This window comes from Onychomys torridus, chromosome 11, assembly GCF_903995425.1.
Source record: "Onychomys torridus chromosome 11, mOncTor1.1, whole genome shotgun sequence".
Classification (NCBI taxonomy): domain Eukaryota; kingdom Metazoa; phylum Chordata; class Mammalia; order Rodentia; family Cricetidae; genus Onychomys; species Onychomys torridus.
Window position 1 is genome coordinate 57,536,605 of NC_050453.1, and position 16,646 is coordinate 57,553,250.

At 50.5% G+C, this 16,646-nt stretch overlaps 2 protein-coding genes across 2 annotated transcripts in view; both read left to right on the forward strand.

Moving 5' to 3' along the window:
• Igfn1 (immunoglobulin like and fibronectin type III domain containing 1) overlaps window positions 1-9,105 on the forward strand; it is a 60,953-nt gene extending 51,848 nt beyond the window's left edge. Inside the window, 7 exon segments of the mRNA XM_036201975.1 lie at window positions 256-384; window positions 2,711-3,013; window positions 3,965-4,053; window positions 6,177-6,372; window positions 7,154-7,453; window positions 8,095-8,421; window positions 8,967-9,105. Coding sequence (XP_036057868.1) covers window positions 256-384; window positions 2,711-3,013; window positions 3,965-4,053; window positions 6,177-6,372; window positions 7,154-7,453; window positions 8,095-8,421; window positions 8,967-8,980 — 1,358 coding nt within the window. The 3' untranslated portion in view covers window positions 8,981-9,105.
• A 7,148-nt stretch (window positions 9,106-16,253) lies between these two features.
• Pkp1 (plakophilin 1) overlaps window positions 16,254-16,646 on the forward strand; it is a 43,142-nt gene continuing 42,749 nt past the window's right edge. Inside the window, exon 1 of the mRNA XM_036203028.1 lies at window positions 16,254-16,637. Coding sequence (XP_036058921.1) covers window positions 16,436-16,637 — 202 coding nt within the window. The 5' untranslated portion in view covers window positions 16,254-16,435. The remainder of the gene's footprint in view (window positions 16,638-16,646) is intronic.

Consider the following 16,646-nt stretch of genomic DNA (forward strand, 5'->3'; position numbering starts at 1 on the left):
GCAGCATGAATCAGACACAACAAAGTGACATCAAGATCATCCAGCAAGGTCGTGGCAGAGATGGCATGGGGATGAAAGCAGCCTGGGCGCCTCCCTTTTCTCCTTGGAAACAACTCGGTCACGCCTGGCTGGTGCGATGCAGGAGGGTTGTGTTAGACCCCAGGCTTGATCCTCTTCTGAATTTGGAGGTGCTGTGCTATGTCTCCATTTCCTGGTCCCACCATGGGAGACTAATATGGGATGTGGTCTTCACAGAAAGGCGGTGCACCGTGGCAGATCTGCGACAGGGCTGCCAGTATGAGTTCCGGGTTATCGCTGTGGCTCCCTCTGGCCCTGGAGAGCCTGGGCCTCCATCGAATGCTGTCTTTGCTCGAGATCCCATGAGTAAGTAAGACACCAATCCAGGATGTGGGTAAGGGATGTGCAAGGGATAGTTGGAAACTGTGGGACAGAAGTTCACAGGTTCAAGGCATTCCAGAGGGAGATGGTCAGGAGGGTGGGGAGTCAGGGTCGAAAGGCCCCTGGGATGAGATGTATCTTAAAGGGTCTAAATTGAAGTCAGACGGGTCCAGAGGCCAGGCATCAGAACCTCCCAAGATCATGTTATCCACTCTTTGGCCTCTGGGAAGGTCCGTCTCAATGCTAGCCCAGTGGTATCACACATCCACTAGTAGGTAGTCTCATCCCTGGAGACCAGGTAGCTTTAGTTTTCTGCCTGATTCCACACTGTCCATCACTTGCAAAGGGGCCAGCATTGTTCCAGGAACGAGGTGCCCCTACCCCAGCCTCTGTCTTTGGCAGACAGACATCCTAGATGAGCATTCACCTGCCTGTGGTCTCAGCAGCAAGAGATGTCAAGAAACATTTTCTGGAAAACAGAAACAGCAGAAGGTCTGACATTAAAGATAGGTATGACCCGAGCTCTCACATGTCCATGCCTCACAAGAAAGACACTTGTCTGACATTGATTCAAACCCCTCAGATTCAAGTAGAGAAGACCCTTCTCATGAAACCCCTGTTAAAATCTTCACTCCAAGGCATAGAGTTTAGAAGATGTTGCTCTGTGCACCTCGCACAAGCCTGCTGGTGACAGGCCATCGAGGCAGCAGCACACTGGAGGCACCTGTGCAGTCAGCTGTGTGACTGTACAACTCCAATAACAACAGAAAATTCTACAAGTTTTCAAGGGATGGGGGGAGGGCTGGCCTATGTGTCTTTTCCTTGCAAATAGACCAAATCTATCCTGCTTCACTACTGATCACTGGCTCTCTCATCAGTGACAGGGATGTTCAGTGTCTGTAGCAGCCACAACAGTTGGCTATGACTGTATCCTCTAGACTGGCTGGGAGCAAAGCCAGTAGACTGGAAATGGTACTTGGGAACCTTCTTGCAGAATCTCAGGCCATATGTAGTGATGCACACCTGCAAGTCTAGCATGAAGGAGCTGAAGAGGAGACACATATTTTAGCTAGACAGACAGACGCACGCATGCATGCATGCATGCATGCATGCATACATACATACATACATACATACATACATATATATGTTGATAGGTAAAAAGAAAAAAAGAGAGGGAGGGAGGGAGGGAAGAATATCTTAGGCGTCACCTCAGAACTCCTAAATTAGATCTGTGTTTTGTTTTGTTTTGTTTAGATTTATTTATTTATTATGTATACAGTGTTCTGCCTACATATATGCTTGCAGGCCAGAAGAGGGCGCCAGATCTCATTACAGATGGTTGAGAGCCACCATGTGGTTGTTGGGAATTGAACTCAGAACCTCTGGAAGAGCAGCCAGTGCTCTTAACAGCTGAGCCATCTCTCCAGCCCCTAAATCTGTGTTTTTAATGAAGTTCCTCAATGATTTGAGTACAGATTCAAGGCTGAGAAGCACTCCCCTAGACCACAGGTTTTAAACATCACCACATTCAGAAATACCAGTGATCCCTTACCAACCCTGATGCCTTCGCTGCACCCCAGATTAAATGAACAGACTTTGGGGCTGGTATCTTCCAGACAGAATGTTAAATGTGCAGCTAGCCTTGACAGCCAGACCATCACCCTGCAGTATTACATTCGAACTACACACGCCATGCCGTTTGCCTGTCCCAGGGTCCCCATGGGTAGGTGAGGCTGCTGTTGTTCCCATCTAACAAATGAAGAACAAGAAATCCTTGCTTAGTTGTCCCCAACTAAGAGCTACAATTCTTACAGATGTAGAACTTTAGTCCCCAGACACAATGGAGCACAAAAGATTATCAACCAAGGTGCTGGAGAGATGGCTCATTGGTTAAGAGCACCGACTGCTCTTCCAAAGGTCCTGAGTTCAATTCCCAGCAACCACATGGTGGCTCACAAACACCTACAGGTGTAATGAGATCTGGTGCCCTCTTCTGGCCTGTAGGGACACATGCAGGCAGAATACTGTATACATACTAAATAAATCTTAAAAAAGAAAAAAGAAAGAAAGAAAAAGATTATCAACCGAAAATACCAGCTTTCAAGGATTACAGGAGGATAGTTAGGGGTTGGCAAGTTGGTGGGTGAGTAGAGGAGGTAACTAGATTCACAAGTATAGCTGGGGTACAATACCAATTCTAGGTAGGTTCTGAAGAAACCCCTAAGTGAAAGAAATCCCAAATCCCTGGCAGGAAGACTCCCCAGGGGAAAACTGATACATTCCTGAAATTTCCATGGTGCTTGGCCAGGACCTCCAGGACCTGTTCGGGATCTCCGGGTTACAGACACATCTAACACCAGCATCACCCTGAGCTGGATGAAGCCAGACACCCAGGATAATGATGAAGCCCAAGGGTTTATTGTGGAGTTGTGTGGCTCAGACAGCCTTCAGTGGAGCCCATGCCACGTGGGCACTGTGCCAGGCACCACCTTCACAGCCAAGGGGCTTCGGCCCCAAGAAGGCTACTTCGTGCGGGTGACAGCAGTCAGTGATGGGGGCCATGGCCCCGCCACTTCCCTAGACGCATTGGTCCATGCCATGCCTGCTACTGGTGAGTGTCACCTCCCCTCCCCCACTCCACACCCCTCCCCCCAGTGCTATAGACCCTTCCTGAGAGGCCATCAGCTGCCTTCTTAACTGAGGGATGGCATCAAGGGCTGAGCTAAGTGAATCCCTCTTAGGAACGCTTTCTTGTGACAGCTCCTGTCCTACATAGTTCATATATATTTGGTTTTTCGAGACAGGGTTTCTCTGTGTAGCTTTGTGTCTTTCCTGGATCTCACTCTGTAGACCAGGCTGACCTCGAACTCACAGAGATCCGCCTGGCTCTACCTCCCGAGTGCTGGGATTAAAGGCATGTGCCACCGCCGCCCAGCTCATAGTTCATACTTTTAATCCCCAATTTACAGAGATGGAAACAAAGGTCCAAGACGCTTTGCCCAAGATATCACCACTATTGTGACACAAAACTAGGCTTTAAAACAAGTGACTCCAAGGTATGGGCGCAGCTTAGTTTGAGACGGCACACGCCCCAGCTCCCTGTTACTGTAGGGTGGATTGTGTTTCCCTTTGGGCCTTAATTGCTAGAAGCAAATCCCCCGTCTTTGTGAGCTGTACCAACTGTCGCAGAGGCAATAAGGAGGCAGTTACAACGAAAAGCACAGAGCTCCTGAGTAATCTTAGACTCTTGTTCCTCACTTGGTGTGAGCAGGAAGGTCACTCTCTGACTCGGGCTAATGGTACCCTCACCTTCAAACAAAAATGTAGTTGTCCCCGAGAGATCCTTGCTCTAGACTAACCTTCACCTTCCCTGGCCTTGTCTCTACTTCCGACCCTCTCAAAAGACTGTCCCTGTCAGCTCCTGGTGTTTCTCTCCAGTGTGCCCTTCCAAGCTCTCTCCATCACGCCATTACACTGGCTCAGCCTTCTACCTGCATGTTGGGTGACCTGAGCTGGACGCCAACACTGGAGAGAGGTGACAAGCCGTTTTGTGTGTTTTTAGTCTGTCCCAGGTTCCTCATGGGCTCCAGCACAAAGGATACGCTGATGGTCAGGGTTGGGGACAGCATTCGAGTTCCTGTCTCCTTTGAAGTGAGTATCCCTGGACAGGTGTGTGGTAGGGCATGGGGGCCCCAGAGTGACCAGGAAACTAGACAGTCTTGGGGTGTTCTTTCTTCCTCATTCATCCTTAGCCCTAGTCACAGACTTGGGCTTGCCTCGGAAATGAGGCCCATTGAGAAGTGGGTAGGAAGGAAAATGGTTCTTGAAGCCACAGCTGGCATCTGGCTTCTTGGGTGCCGGTCTACTTTCCTGTGCAGGGCACGCACCCTCTAGTGGTAGCTTTTGATACTGCATCTCCAAGTTAGAGCACCCCGTTTTCTTAGTCTTAGTCTGGGAACTGAGGGAACCCACAGAGTGGATAGCCATTTTTGCCTCTAGAATATATTTTTGTGCAAGCGCATGATCTGAGTTTTGCTCAGGACGATCCTTAAGCCAATATCAACGCCGTCTGCCTTTATGTACAGTAATTAAGGTAATGGTTAAAAACTGCCTAATATCAACATCAGTTTGGCTCCTGGACAACATCTTCCCCGCTCTGTGTTTGAACTTGCTCATCTCTCAAATGGTGTTGAGAGTTCTCCCATCCCTCCCCTGAGCTGACCAAAAGGCTGAAAAAGTGATAGCAATAAGTAACCTGGGCCTGTTCTGTGTTTTCCATGTGTTGTTAAGGCCTGAAACCCTCGGAACACTCCCATGGATAAATTAGTATTCCCCGAGTGCCCAGCACAGGGGCCCCACAGGCAGTTGGTAGCATCCTCATGCTGCAGCTGGAGGGACTTGGGCCTGGCATGTAAGATCCTGATCCCTCTATGAGATCAGACATACACCCTGGAGAAATCCAGCCTTGTGTCCCTGCAGTTTGGCCCTTGAGACAAGAAGCTGGCAGCTCTTGCCATGAGTGTGCAGATCTCAAGGGGGAGGGGGAAGCAAGGCTGTCCCCTAAAAACAGAAAGCACAGTCCAGCTCCCTGGGAGGGTTTCTCTAGAGCCATGGCTCCTCATGCTGACCTTGGTGGCTGCCTCCCATACTCTCCCTTTAAGCTGTCTCCCCAGCTTATGCCTCTAATGCTCTCCAACCTCAAGGCTCATCGCCCTGCCTCTGGTATAAGGTATCGTCCCTCCTAATGCTTTCCTGCCCAAGGCTTGATCATGACCCGCGTGATGGCGAGGGTCCCTCTCCTAATTAAGCTCATGCTGAAGGGCAATTTCATGTCAGCTCCTTTCCTTAACCTGCCACTCTCCTACCTCGACAGTCGTCCCAGTTCTAGGCTAGGCTGCATAGTCTACCTGCTGCGGCCTTTCTCTCTATTGCAGGAATTTCCAAGTTATCCCCTAGCTTGCCTTGGGCACCAGGGAGGGAATACCCCTTCCTGGTTAGTCTCTCCTCACTTCCACCCAGCATCCCATGTGAATCCAGAGCCAGCTGTACTGTCCTGGGGACATCTAACAGCAGCAGCACCCTCAGAATGAAATCTATGTGTCTGCATGCAGGGCTGTGGGCTTGAGGATCAGCACAACATCACTGAGTCTGCCGGCCACACCTCCCTTCCTATCCCATCATTCCACCATGCCTACTAGGCAACCCCACACTTCACCACCTCCCTCAGCCTATTCCTAACCAGGTACTTGTTCACCTCCTAGTGCTCAGGTATATCCCCTTCTGCCTAGAATCCTCTTCTTGCCCTTCTACATTAGGCCCAGGTTACATGCTTTGACTTTTATAAGATTTCTTCCATGAAGAACAATAATGGGGAGGAAGGAAGGGATCATGAAGGATGGGAACCTAGAGAGAGAGGTTAATGGCCTTAAGGAAAGAAAGAAAATAGCATATTCTCATTCTCTCTCTCTCTCCTCTCTCTCCTGTGTGTGTGTGTGTGTGTGTGTGTGTGTGTGTGTGTGTGTGTGTGTGTGTGAGAGAGAGAGAGAGAGAAAGAGAGAGAGAGAGAGAGAGAGAGAGAGAGAGAGAGAGAGAATGTATGATATGAAAGCAGAAAGAAGCCTCTATCAGGAAGATACAGTGATATATATGCAATAAAATGTCACAATGAAACCTATTATTTTATATGCTAACTAAACAATTTATTTGCACAAATACTTTTTTAAAAAAAGAAAGAAACTTCTCCTTCTCAATGTGTCTTCACTCTTGTTTCTCAGGCTGCCCCCATGCCTGAGGTGACCTGGCTGAAGGATGGCTTGCCCTTGCCCAAAAGAAGCGTGACCACCGTGAAGGATGGCCTCACCCAGCTTCTGATTCCTGTAGCTAGCCTCTCAGACCGCGGCCGATACACCGTGATGCTGAGACACCCACAGGGGAAGGAGGCTGCCTACAGCTTCTACATCAGTGTGGCAGGTGAGGCCTGCTCAGCTGTGGACTCTCACCAAGGTGTGAAGGCTGCCTCTGTCCTGGGAACAGGTCACTGTCCTGAGTACGCATGGTGACCACACTGTTGACCTGATGATGTGCTTGAAGGGCACAGCAAGCAGGAGAGTCCCAGAAAGCCCCCACTGTTCTGACCTGTGAACTTGGTGACACCCCATCCTCACTTATTTCCTGCTCTGCTTTTGGAGTTCAAGAGCAAATGTGATTCTCACCGCTGTATCGCTCAAGGACGCCATGGGAAGAACTACCCATGACTCTGGTGCAGGTTAAGGGTGTCTGTCTTTTCCCTGGGGTGACTCTCACTTCCCAGCAGCACTGAATATTCAGGAATGCCTAACAGGAGGCATCTGTGATTTGATTTTATGAAAACTCCATCTTAGGTCCGTGTCCTCTCATTTTATCTTTTTTTTTTTTTTTTTTTTTTTTTTTTTTTTTTTTTAATGTGAGTTAATGAGTATTTTTATGGAAGTCCTCTGCGGTGGTGAGTACCTATTTCTGGTCTTGGGAGACTGAGGTAGAATCCAAAGTTAAGGCTAGACTGGGTTACAGTGGGTGAAACCCTGCCTAAAAGGGGGGGGGAGATTTTTCACCTTATAAAGATTGTATGCCCAGACCTAGATCCCTCTGGCCCTTCACCTGCCTGGCAACAATGCATTCTGCAGGATCCCCCAGAAAACTTGGGGGCCCGGAGAAGACTTAGCAGAATTTCTGTGACTCCTCTGCAGCATTGCTTCTCTGCTCTCTCTGGTAGCATGCCCACAGGCACCAGGACCCATCTACCTGCAGGAGAATGTGCCTGGGACAGTGACAGTGCAATGGGAACCCTCCCCGGACGAGGCTCAGGGCACCCCCTTGCACTATACGGTGCTGATGCGCTCCTCATCTCATGGATCCTGGCATGAGGTGGCTGACCGTGTCCACACCAACCACTTCACCTTCCTGGGGGTCCTCCCTGGCCATGAGTACCACTTCCGGGTGCTGGCCAAGAATGAGCTGGGGGCCAGCAAACCTTCAGACACCAGCCAACCCTGGTGTATCCCCAGGCAGAGAGGTAAGGATCCTCCAAAGACGGAGGAGCTTAGCTGTCTGCCTCTGCTTAGGGCAGTGGGCTGTGTGGAAGGGAACACTTCAGTTGATTCAGACGTGTAGGGTCCTCCCACTGCCTGCTTGGTGCCCACCTGCAGAGATGCCCGTTGCATTGCATTCGGGATGCGCCCCACCTCAACAGGCAGAAAGAAAGAGTCAGGCTGCGGGTATTGGAATGTCTAGAGGCCTTTGGGTGAATTCTCAAAAAGAACAATGAGCAATAAGTTAAAAATAGAAGTTATTATTTCTCTCAAATAAGTATATTTTATAAATCAAATAAGTGTAGATAATTAAAGAGGTCACTAGAAAAATAAGATTACAAAACCAGCTGTTTCATTTCACCTCTCTAAAATACAAAAGTATCTAGAAAGGTCTACACCCAAATGTCAATTGCAGTTATCTATAGGTATGCTCTGGTTTGGACACACTAAACTTAAAAGTTTTTTAACAGTTTTAAAAATCAAAACATAATTTTAGGAAAAAGATAAAAATAATGTCGGGTTGTGCAGATGAGATGTGGAAGGCTCAGCTAATGGGCCTTCAGCAGGACCATGGACTCTTCTGACGTTTTAACCATCTTTCCTTCTGCCCTGGATTTCACCACAGAGAGGTTCACAGTGAAGACTCCAATATACCGGGAACCCAACCTGAGCCAGAAGCCCCGCTTCCTGGTGGGTCTGCGGACTCACCTTCTGCCCCAGGGCTGCGAGTGCCGCATGACCTGTGCTGTGCAGGGCTCACCCCGGCCCCATGTCACCTGGTTCAAGAACGACCAGAGCTTGGACAGAAACCCCGCACTGTACAGTACTGACGTGCTGAGTGTGTGCTCCCTCGTCATCCCCAGTGTGACCCTTAAGGACAGTGGCGAGTACAAGGCTGTGGCCAAGAACCCACTGGGTCAGGCTGTCAGCACGGCTACCCTCATTGTTACAGGTAATGATGGCTGCCCTGGCAGGGCACCACATGGGCATGGGAACAGAAAGGAGAGCCAGAGGAGCAGCCTATGACTTCAGGGAGCCCTCAAGGGCCTGTCTTCTCCAGATGACTCAGCTGGTATATCATGAGACTCGGGTTTCTCCCTGCCTCTAGGAGTATTCTGTTATGTATTTATTTAGCCTGATCTGCACAGAACCTCTTGGGGTTTGATTTGTCCATTTGTAAAATAAGACATTGGCTACTTCAGGGGCCCACACTACCCACCTAAGTGTCCCTATGTGACCTGGCACATGCCTCAGGATGGGAGGTAAGATATTTACTCTCCGTGCCCTTTTATATTTGTGTTGCATAGGAGTGTTTAAAAGACCGTGCTGAGTCTTTAATTGGTAGGTTCCTTTGAGCAAGGCAAATATGTACTAATAAGAAAATACTTTGGTGGCACTGGGTCAGCCTATACCCAGTATTGCAGTCTTCACAATGGGACAGGTATGGGAGGGCCCACTGCCCCTTCAGGGTCATCTGAAATATTCCATGTCTTGCAGAATACAACTCCTAGCCCCACCTGGCCTGGAATCCTAGCCTAGCCCCACCCCACAGCCATGAGATGGATGGGAACTCTCTGAAGCTTTACCCCCGATGCCCTCACTGGCCTGGGGGGTCAGCCCAGAATGACAGTGGATGTTCCTCATGCTGCTGGAGAAGAAGCAAGCTCTTATTTAAGCCCTTATCATGCTTCTTATTAAGCACCTACAGTATTCCATGTACTGTGCAGTGTGTGGTGTGTGTGTGTGTGTGTGTGTGTGTGTGTGTGTGTGTGTGTTGTCTATAATGTCTTATGGCTATAAGAATCCCATGAGGAAGGTTTTGATGTTACCAATAAAGAAACTGAGGTATGGAAAGGCCAACAGCTAGCACTGGCGAAGTCATGGTGTACCCATTGTTCTGTTGACTCTAGAACGCCATTCTTGTTTTCCCAGGGTCCTCCTTGGAGTCTATTCTTGAAGTGAGTTTTGGGTGAGGTGGGGACCGACAGAACCCTGAGGTCCAACGGGGGATCACAGGGCAAGACTACTAGCTGTAGGCTGAGGCAAGAGGCAAGGCGGGGCCTTGGGAGGACCGTGTTAGGAGGGCAGAGTGAAATCTGGGTTGGCAGAAGGGCAGGGCTCAGTGCAAGTCTGGTGCTGACAGCAGCTGTCAGCCAGCGCTGGGCTGAATCCCGGCTACTATTCATCGCCTTCCCTCCCTGCTGGCAGCCGCCCCACCCACCCCACCCAGAGAGACCAGAAGGGCAGCTCTGAGACAGTCCTGGTGGCCCAGGAACCCTCAGTGCACACCCAGGCCTCACCCCTTAGCTGGCTAGCCCGGCACGTCCTAGATTCACCCAGGACCTCCTACCCAGCTCCTTGATGTCCGTCTCTCCTCCCTCTTTCAGCCCTGCCCCCCAGCTCTTCCAGGACAGAGCTGGGCTATGTCTCTGCCCACAGGTACACAGCCAGTTTCTAGCCCTGGCCAGATGCTCTAGTCCTCGGATTGGAGGGCTTGCCAAAGGGATGTGAGCATGGCCTCTGCTGTTTCCAGGCTTCTTCCATTCCCCCATCTCCTGGACCATGGCTGAGAGCTTCTGTATGCCCCGGTAACTTCTATTTGGTGAGATGTGACCGGAAGGGCTGAAATCGTTGAAGAAGAAATAGAAGGGTGAAGGATGTGGTCTTAAGCGGAATCATGGCTCAGGGTGACCCTGGCGCTATGGGTGTCTTTGTTCTCCACATCTGGATGAAGCTCCAGAGAGAGTGATCCACAGGGGTGGAAGCTGAGCCCACTGTGACTGCAGGAGTGGAAAGTCATGGAGGGCAGAGGACCTGGGTGAAGGCATCAGGGATACGTGTATGGGGGATCTCTGTACTTCATTAAACAGCAGGCTGAGAAAGGTGAACTCTTTGCAGAATAACTTGGGCCTGGTGGGTTGGAAGGAGGAACCCAAAGCAAAGGCCTCTGAGTGGAGGCTGGGTGGGCTCTGGCTCCAGGGGAGAGTGGATCAGAATAGTACTCACCTGCAGCAGGGCAGAAAAACCAAGTTAGGTGAGAGAGTCTATGAAACAGAGGCTCCTTTTTTTCTGATCCATATCTCCCACAAACCACTGTTCTGCAAAAGCTCTGGTATCAGCAGGACATAAGCCTCCCTAAATGTTGTGTGTATGGAGACTATGAGCCTCTTGTCCCTCCCTGGAGCCAGGAATGGGCTGGACTGGGGATAATTCTACTGCACTCTGCTCTGGGGGCTCCTGTCGGCAGAGATGAGGGGATACTATCAAGTGCACGAAGATTCGAGTCTCACACAAGGCTCCATGAAGCCTCCTCAGTGTCTCCATAGCTCCATCACCCTACGTCATAGGTAAGATGAGTCCATCTCTATGTGACCCAGCACCACCAAAACCTATAGGCATACCTATATTCCTGTACTTTGGGACACCCAAGAAATGTTCTGGAGTTTGCAGAGGGAGAAGCAAGCCCTGGAGAAGGCCAAGCTCACCTTCTCCCAGGATGTTACAAGCAGGTTTGGTAGGTTCCCTGACAAGGGGGCACACAATCTGCTTTGACCACCCTCTGAACATGGGCTCCCCTTCACCCAAACCCATGGTAGACTTGGATGGTCTTGCAGCCTGGTGAAAGGTGGCATATGGTCTCATCACGAGTCAAGGTGGAGTCTGGTCCATTTCTGGTGTGGTACCCTGAGAGAAAGAAGCCAAGGGTTTAGGATTTCTGAAAGGACTCATCACAGGGTCTCTGTGAGGCATGGGGTTTGGAATCCTGGTGAAATTAGTTCCAAGATGGGGTTATTATGCAGTATCCTGGTCAACATGGCGTTAAATAAATTCTGGGTTCCTGGAGTAAATTTACCCTGGGAACTGAGAGAGGAAGGCTCCTTGTTTTCACATGGAGGTGAGCGTGCATTGCTGAGATCCCTGCTAGCAGGTGGAGCACTTAGGGGAAACGGGCTTTAGAGACAAAGGCTTGTGGTGACCTGAGCCCGGCTAACTCAAGAGTCTGGGTAAGGTCTGTATCCAGGCTTGTTTGTGCACAAGAGGAAAAGCCAAACAAATGTTGATAAAGCACATGGACACAGAGGAAGCTGCAGTGAGCAACAGTGTCTTCCCCTCAAGCTGCTCAAACTCACAGAGGCTCCCGGGTCTCATGAAAGAGGCAAGGGGTACAGTCAGGGGGGCACAATGGGCTCCAGGAAGGAGACTGAATCTGGCTTGGGGATTGCGCTTCAGGGATAACAGGGATGAACGTGGCAATAAGGAAGGAAGTGGACAGTCTGTCACCGTCTTTATTAACACCCGCGAATGACTTCTCGTTACTCTTAGAAAGCTCAACTAGACAGAAGTCACAGGGTCCTGCATTGTCTAGTGCAGTGGCCACTGGCAACGTGTGGCTAGCGGCACTTGACGTGTGGCAGGGTTTTAACCGATTGAAGCAGACATCACAGACACTTCCCTCACTGCAGGAAGCTGGTCAGAATGGTGCTCCCTGTCCACCTACCCATGCCTACTGCCTCCTTGTCACTGACCTACAGGTTCCAAGGGTATGCCAGACTCTGCTCGGCAGACCGCTGCCTCAGTGCTCCAGGTCTCAGCCTGCTGGCATTCTCTGTCCCAGTGGCTCCAGTCGCCTCTCTGTATCCTCTCTCGCCACTCATGTTTCCCACATGGTACCTAATATAATTTGCAGTGCTGGAAATCAATATTTTGCTAGCTCATTTAATAGTTTGTCCTTGTGTATCGTTTAGGAGGTAAGCCCTGTGGGACACAAGTTGAGCGTTTCTTATTGTGTAAGTTCCAGGGACTGGTGTGGCCTCGAGCTCACTTAAGTGGCTGACTGAGGATGCTCCATGCAGAGGGAACATGCGAAGGCATGGGAGCAGGCATCAGCACAGGGGTGGGGAAGCCACGGAGGGCTAGAAGAGAAATGAAGGTAAGGAAGGGTACACATGTAGATTGGGGAGGAGGTGATGTGGATGTCTCAGGGAGGCTGAGTCCTGAGGCCGGCAGCCCGTGAGAAGCCTGCTATATGGCTGAAAGGCTTGACAACAGAGCCAGCCCCATGTCCACCGTCCTGGAACATGGGACACATGCAGGGAGGTGGGCTAAACAAGGAGGGACCATCCTGACAAACACAGGAGCCAAGAAAGCAAGAATATCCCATCTTTCATACCCCTGGGGATTCTAGATCAGCTTGAGGTACAAGTGGAGATGGCCCACTCATCTAGTATGGCTGATGCTAAGCAAGAAGAATCTGCAGCCCTATTGGAAGTAACAAGAGCCCAGGAGACCTCGGAGCCTTCTCTGGGCCTTCCTCCATTGGTGGGGTTTCCCCATCACACAGTAAGTAGTTGCTCAGTAAACAATGGTTGAAAGAATAAACGAATCCACCTTCCACCAAGACCACAAGATATTCTCTCCTCTCATGAAGACTGGGAGGGAGTCTTGAGTGCTGAGTGAAATCTGGGTCAATTAAACGCTGTAGGCAAGAGGCAGACAAAATTAGAGGTCCATTCTTACTCATTCCTTTCAGTGACTTTGAGGATGTGATGCTGCTTGTATTGTTTCATAATTAGGTCAAAATAAATTTCTTCTAGGAACCTTTCCCCAGACCATTCCTTTAGCCTCCAAACTCAAGCTGACCCATCAAAATTCTCTCGCTGTCTAATTGCATGTTCAACGGTCTCCTGAAAGCATGCCACCGAGCTCTGCTTGGGCGGTGGCACCTCGGCCACATTCTGAGAAGGACGCTCTTCTTTTCTGACCAATTTCTGAGATAGGATCCTCCATGGAGTGGGCCAGGAGGGAGAGAGAGTGGAAACACAGGAATAGTCCCGTTCATCTGGTCCTGTGGGGGTGACTACACTCTTCCTTCTCCCGTTCTCATAGATCACAGGTTCTTGGCTCCACCATTGGCTTAGCTTCAAAGTGTGTTTTCTATGTGAAGAATAACACTCTCAGCATGGTTTGGGGGATGGGGGGCCAGATAAAGAATACACGCAATGTGGACCAATGTAGACCTGCGGCGATGCACAGCAGTGGCTGAGAGGGGCTAGTCAGCACTCCTGTGGGCCCTGACAGGTGCTGGTTCACTTTGGTGTCGGGAGCGTTGGGGACAAATGAAACACCATGCAGAGGACCTGACTCGAGATTCTCCTCTTCTATAAACATCGCAATGATATCACAATTACAGCATCGGGATTAGGGTGAATACCAAGATCTGTCAGATACGTCCCATCAACTTTACAGGTTTGGTGCAGGAGACAGGACATCGCAGAAACGTTAAGCAACACCATGAGGAAAGTTAGGGATATAATCCAGCTTGCCTGACTTCCATGTGCTGGAAATCAATATTTTTAAAATTGGAAGGGTTTGGAGCCAGCTGCTTGATAAAGAAATGGTAAGGAGACAGCCGAGCGTTGCCACACTCTGGATCCAGCTGTTTGGGCTTGGCCTCACCTCTGCCAATTATTAACCTGATAACCTTACAGTGCCTCAGTTTCCTCGTCCAATAGAGAGAAGTGATGGTGCCAGCACCAAGTTCACAGGACCATTCTAAGGATGGGGAGGGCTTGATCTGTAGGCAGTGCCTGTGGCAGTATATTAAATGCTGCCCAGCACTATCAGCATAGTAAAAATGATGTCAGGATCCAAATCATACCTCAGTAGCTAGACAAATTGAACTTTACACCTGGAAAACGTTTCAAAGATCATCAGTTTGGACGTTCATGGACTTGATTTTCACAAGAATATTCCAGTCACCCCCTTCAAGGTCCTGTGTATTATAGAAGATAGCAAAATTATCACTATTTAAAGTCTCAAGGTTTAGTTTGGCTAACACATTAGGTCTCGGGTAGTTGAATGGATGATATAATGGAACTGCATTTTTATAAGCTGTCCCTGTGTACTTTGTAGTACACTTGGGCCCTTAGGTAACCAATGTGTGCAGCATTAAATGCCCATTTTATAGGGCTTTTCTAAGAGAGGCTGGTAGTGTGAAGGAACAAGCAATGGACCAGAAGCCACCAGGCCTTGGTTAGAAGAGAGGCTTTGTCACTTACTCACTGGGGCACTAGGAGCAGGCTGCCTCTCTTCCTATCATTAAAGTATGGAGCTGGTCGGGGTGAGGTACACGGCAGTCTGTGCTGGATGGAAAATTAACAAAGGGAGTGATGGCAAAGGCCTGAGATGTTTAACTTTAATATCTAATGATGGCATGTTTGGAGGCATGTCTCTTTAAGGTTTCTTTTCTTTTTTTTTTAAACACAACCCTCGTTGGGTAGTGGAGGCACACACCTTTAATCCCAGCACTCGGGAGGCAGAGGCAGGTGGATCTCTGTGAGTTCAAGGCCAGCCTGGTCTACAGAGGGAAATCCAGGAAAGACACAAAGCTACACAGAGAAACCCTGTCTTGAAAAACCAAACAACAACAACAAAAAACCCACAATCCTCAAATAGAAAACTGTTTCCAGAGGAAGCCATTATCTGCTTCATAATAATCTGCTGTGCAGGTGGCTCCCATGAGTGCCCTCTGGGGAACAGCTGAGCTGCCTGTATGTAACACCCACTTCTCTGGAAGAGAGGTGATGACCGGCATGGTCACAGTCAGCCTCCTGGGCCATTCCTTGATGCATAAGTAGCAAGCAGTCTTACTTTGTGATTGCCCCTTCTTCTGCAGATTAAAGGAATGAACTACAAGGGACTTTTGTGGGCTAGGAGCCACAGCTACACCTGAAAGCAAGCCCCAAAGCCGTCACAGCCACTGAGATCCCAAACCTAAGCTGAGCAGATTGTGCTGCTACCATTCAGCGGTGGATGTCCAGAACCAGAAACCTGAGTCATCAAGAAGTGCGTCAAATACTTCCAGTATCGCTTGCTTTCTTGGGGAAGGCTGAGTGTGAAGCCTTTTGGAAAGAGCTTTTCAGCGTCCTCAGCTGCTGTTGCTCAGCAAACTCACTGCTGTGGACTCCCTCCATAGGATGCCACCACATGCTTCCCCCATGAATGTTCCAAGGTTGTTCGTACGCAGAGGAGAACACACACACACAGTCCTTGGGTAGCAAGCACATAGTAGGGAGTTTTAGAGATGAGGCAGCCTCCAGTTTTTCAGTAAGGGTCTGAGTAGGTTTCAAGTTGGAGTTTATCTTAACTTTTCTTGAGTGCCTACTGGACACCAGGCATTGTTGTAGGGGTGGTCTACGGCATTCCAGAGAAGATCCGCTGTTGACACGGTTTCTGTGGTGGGTAGATCCACAAGTGACAGTTGTTTTGTTTTCTAGATCTCGCCTTGCTCCTGCCCTGACTTTACACCCTTCAAGCTGAAGGCTTCCTTGGAGTGGAAGGGGTTGCCCTGTAAGACTGGGCGGCCTCTTGGGCCAGAGGCTGTGTTTCTGCCATCAGCCTGGGCGCCCCCATGGGACACGGCTGGGCTCTGCCTTGACCTCAGTGCTTGAGGAGCACATCGCTTTAGGGGGCAAGAAGGGGAGCTGAGCAAAAGTTCCCTTTTCCTCGACAGAGGTCTCCCTGAGCTGAGCACACGCTTCCTCCAGGAAAGAGCAGGAGCAGGGCCTAGGGGCATCTCCCCTGGACCTCAGGGGAGTGGGAGAGGAAGGACGAGGCTCAGAGCTTTGCACACCGGGCACTCCCCACGCCCCGCACCTCCCCCAACACACACCCCAGCGCCCTCCCCGCAGAGGCAGTGCCCTGCAGCTTGCGTCTGAGCGGAGTGGGTGGCGCAGGGCAGGGGTAGTATATCCTGTCTGACGGAGGGCGGGCCCGGCCAGTGCCTGCAGAGGGACGAGCCGGGGCGGAGGCGCCAGGAGCAGCAGCCGGGAGCCTCACGCGGACCAGCGCTCTATGGCCATAGGGAGCCGCTGAGAGGAGAACACGTGCCCGCACCCCGCTGCACCGCACCCCGCGCCTCTCGGCTCCCCCGGCCCGCGCGCGCCCCTCCGGACCCCACTGCCACCATGAACCACTCGCCACTCAAGACCGCGCTGGCGTACGAATGCTTCCAGGACCAGGACAACTCCACGCTGGCTTTGCCCTCCGACCAAAAGATGAAGACCGGCACGTCGGGCAGGCAGCGTGTGCAGGAGCAGGTGATGATGACCGTCAAACGGCAGAAGTCCAAGTCTTCGCAATCGTCCACTCTGAGCCACTCCAACCGAGGTAAAGGCG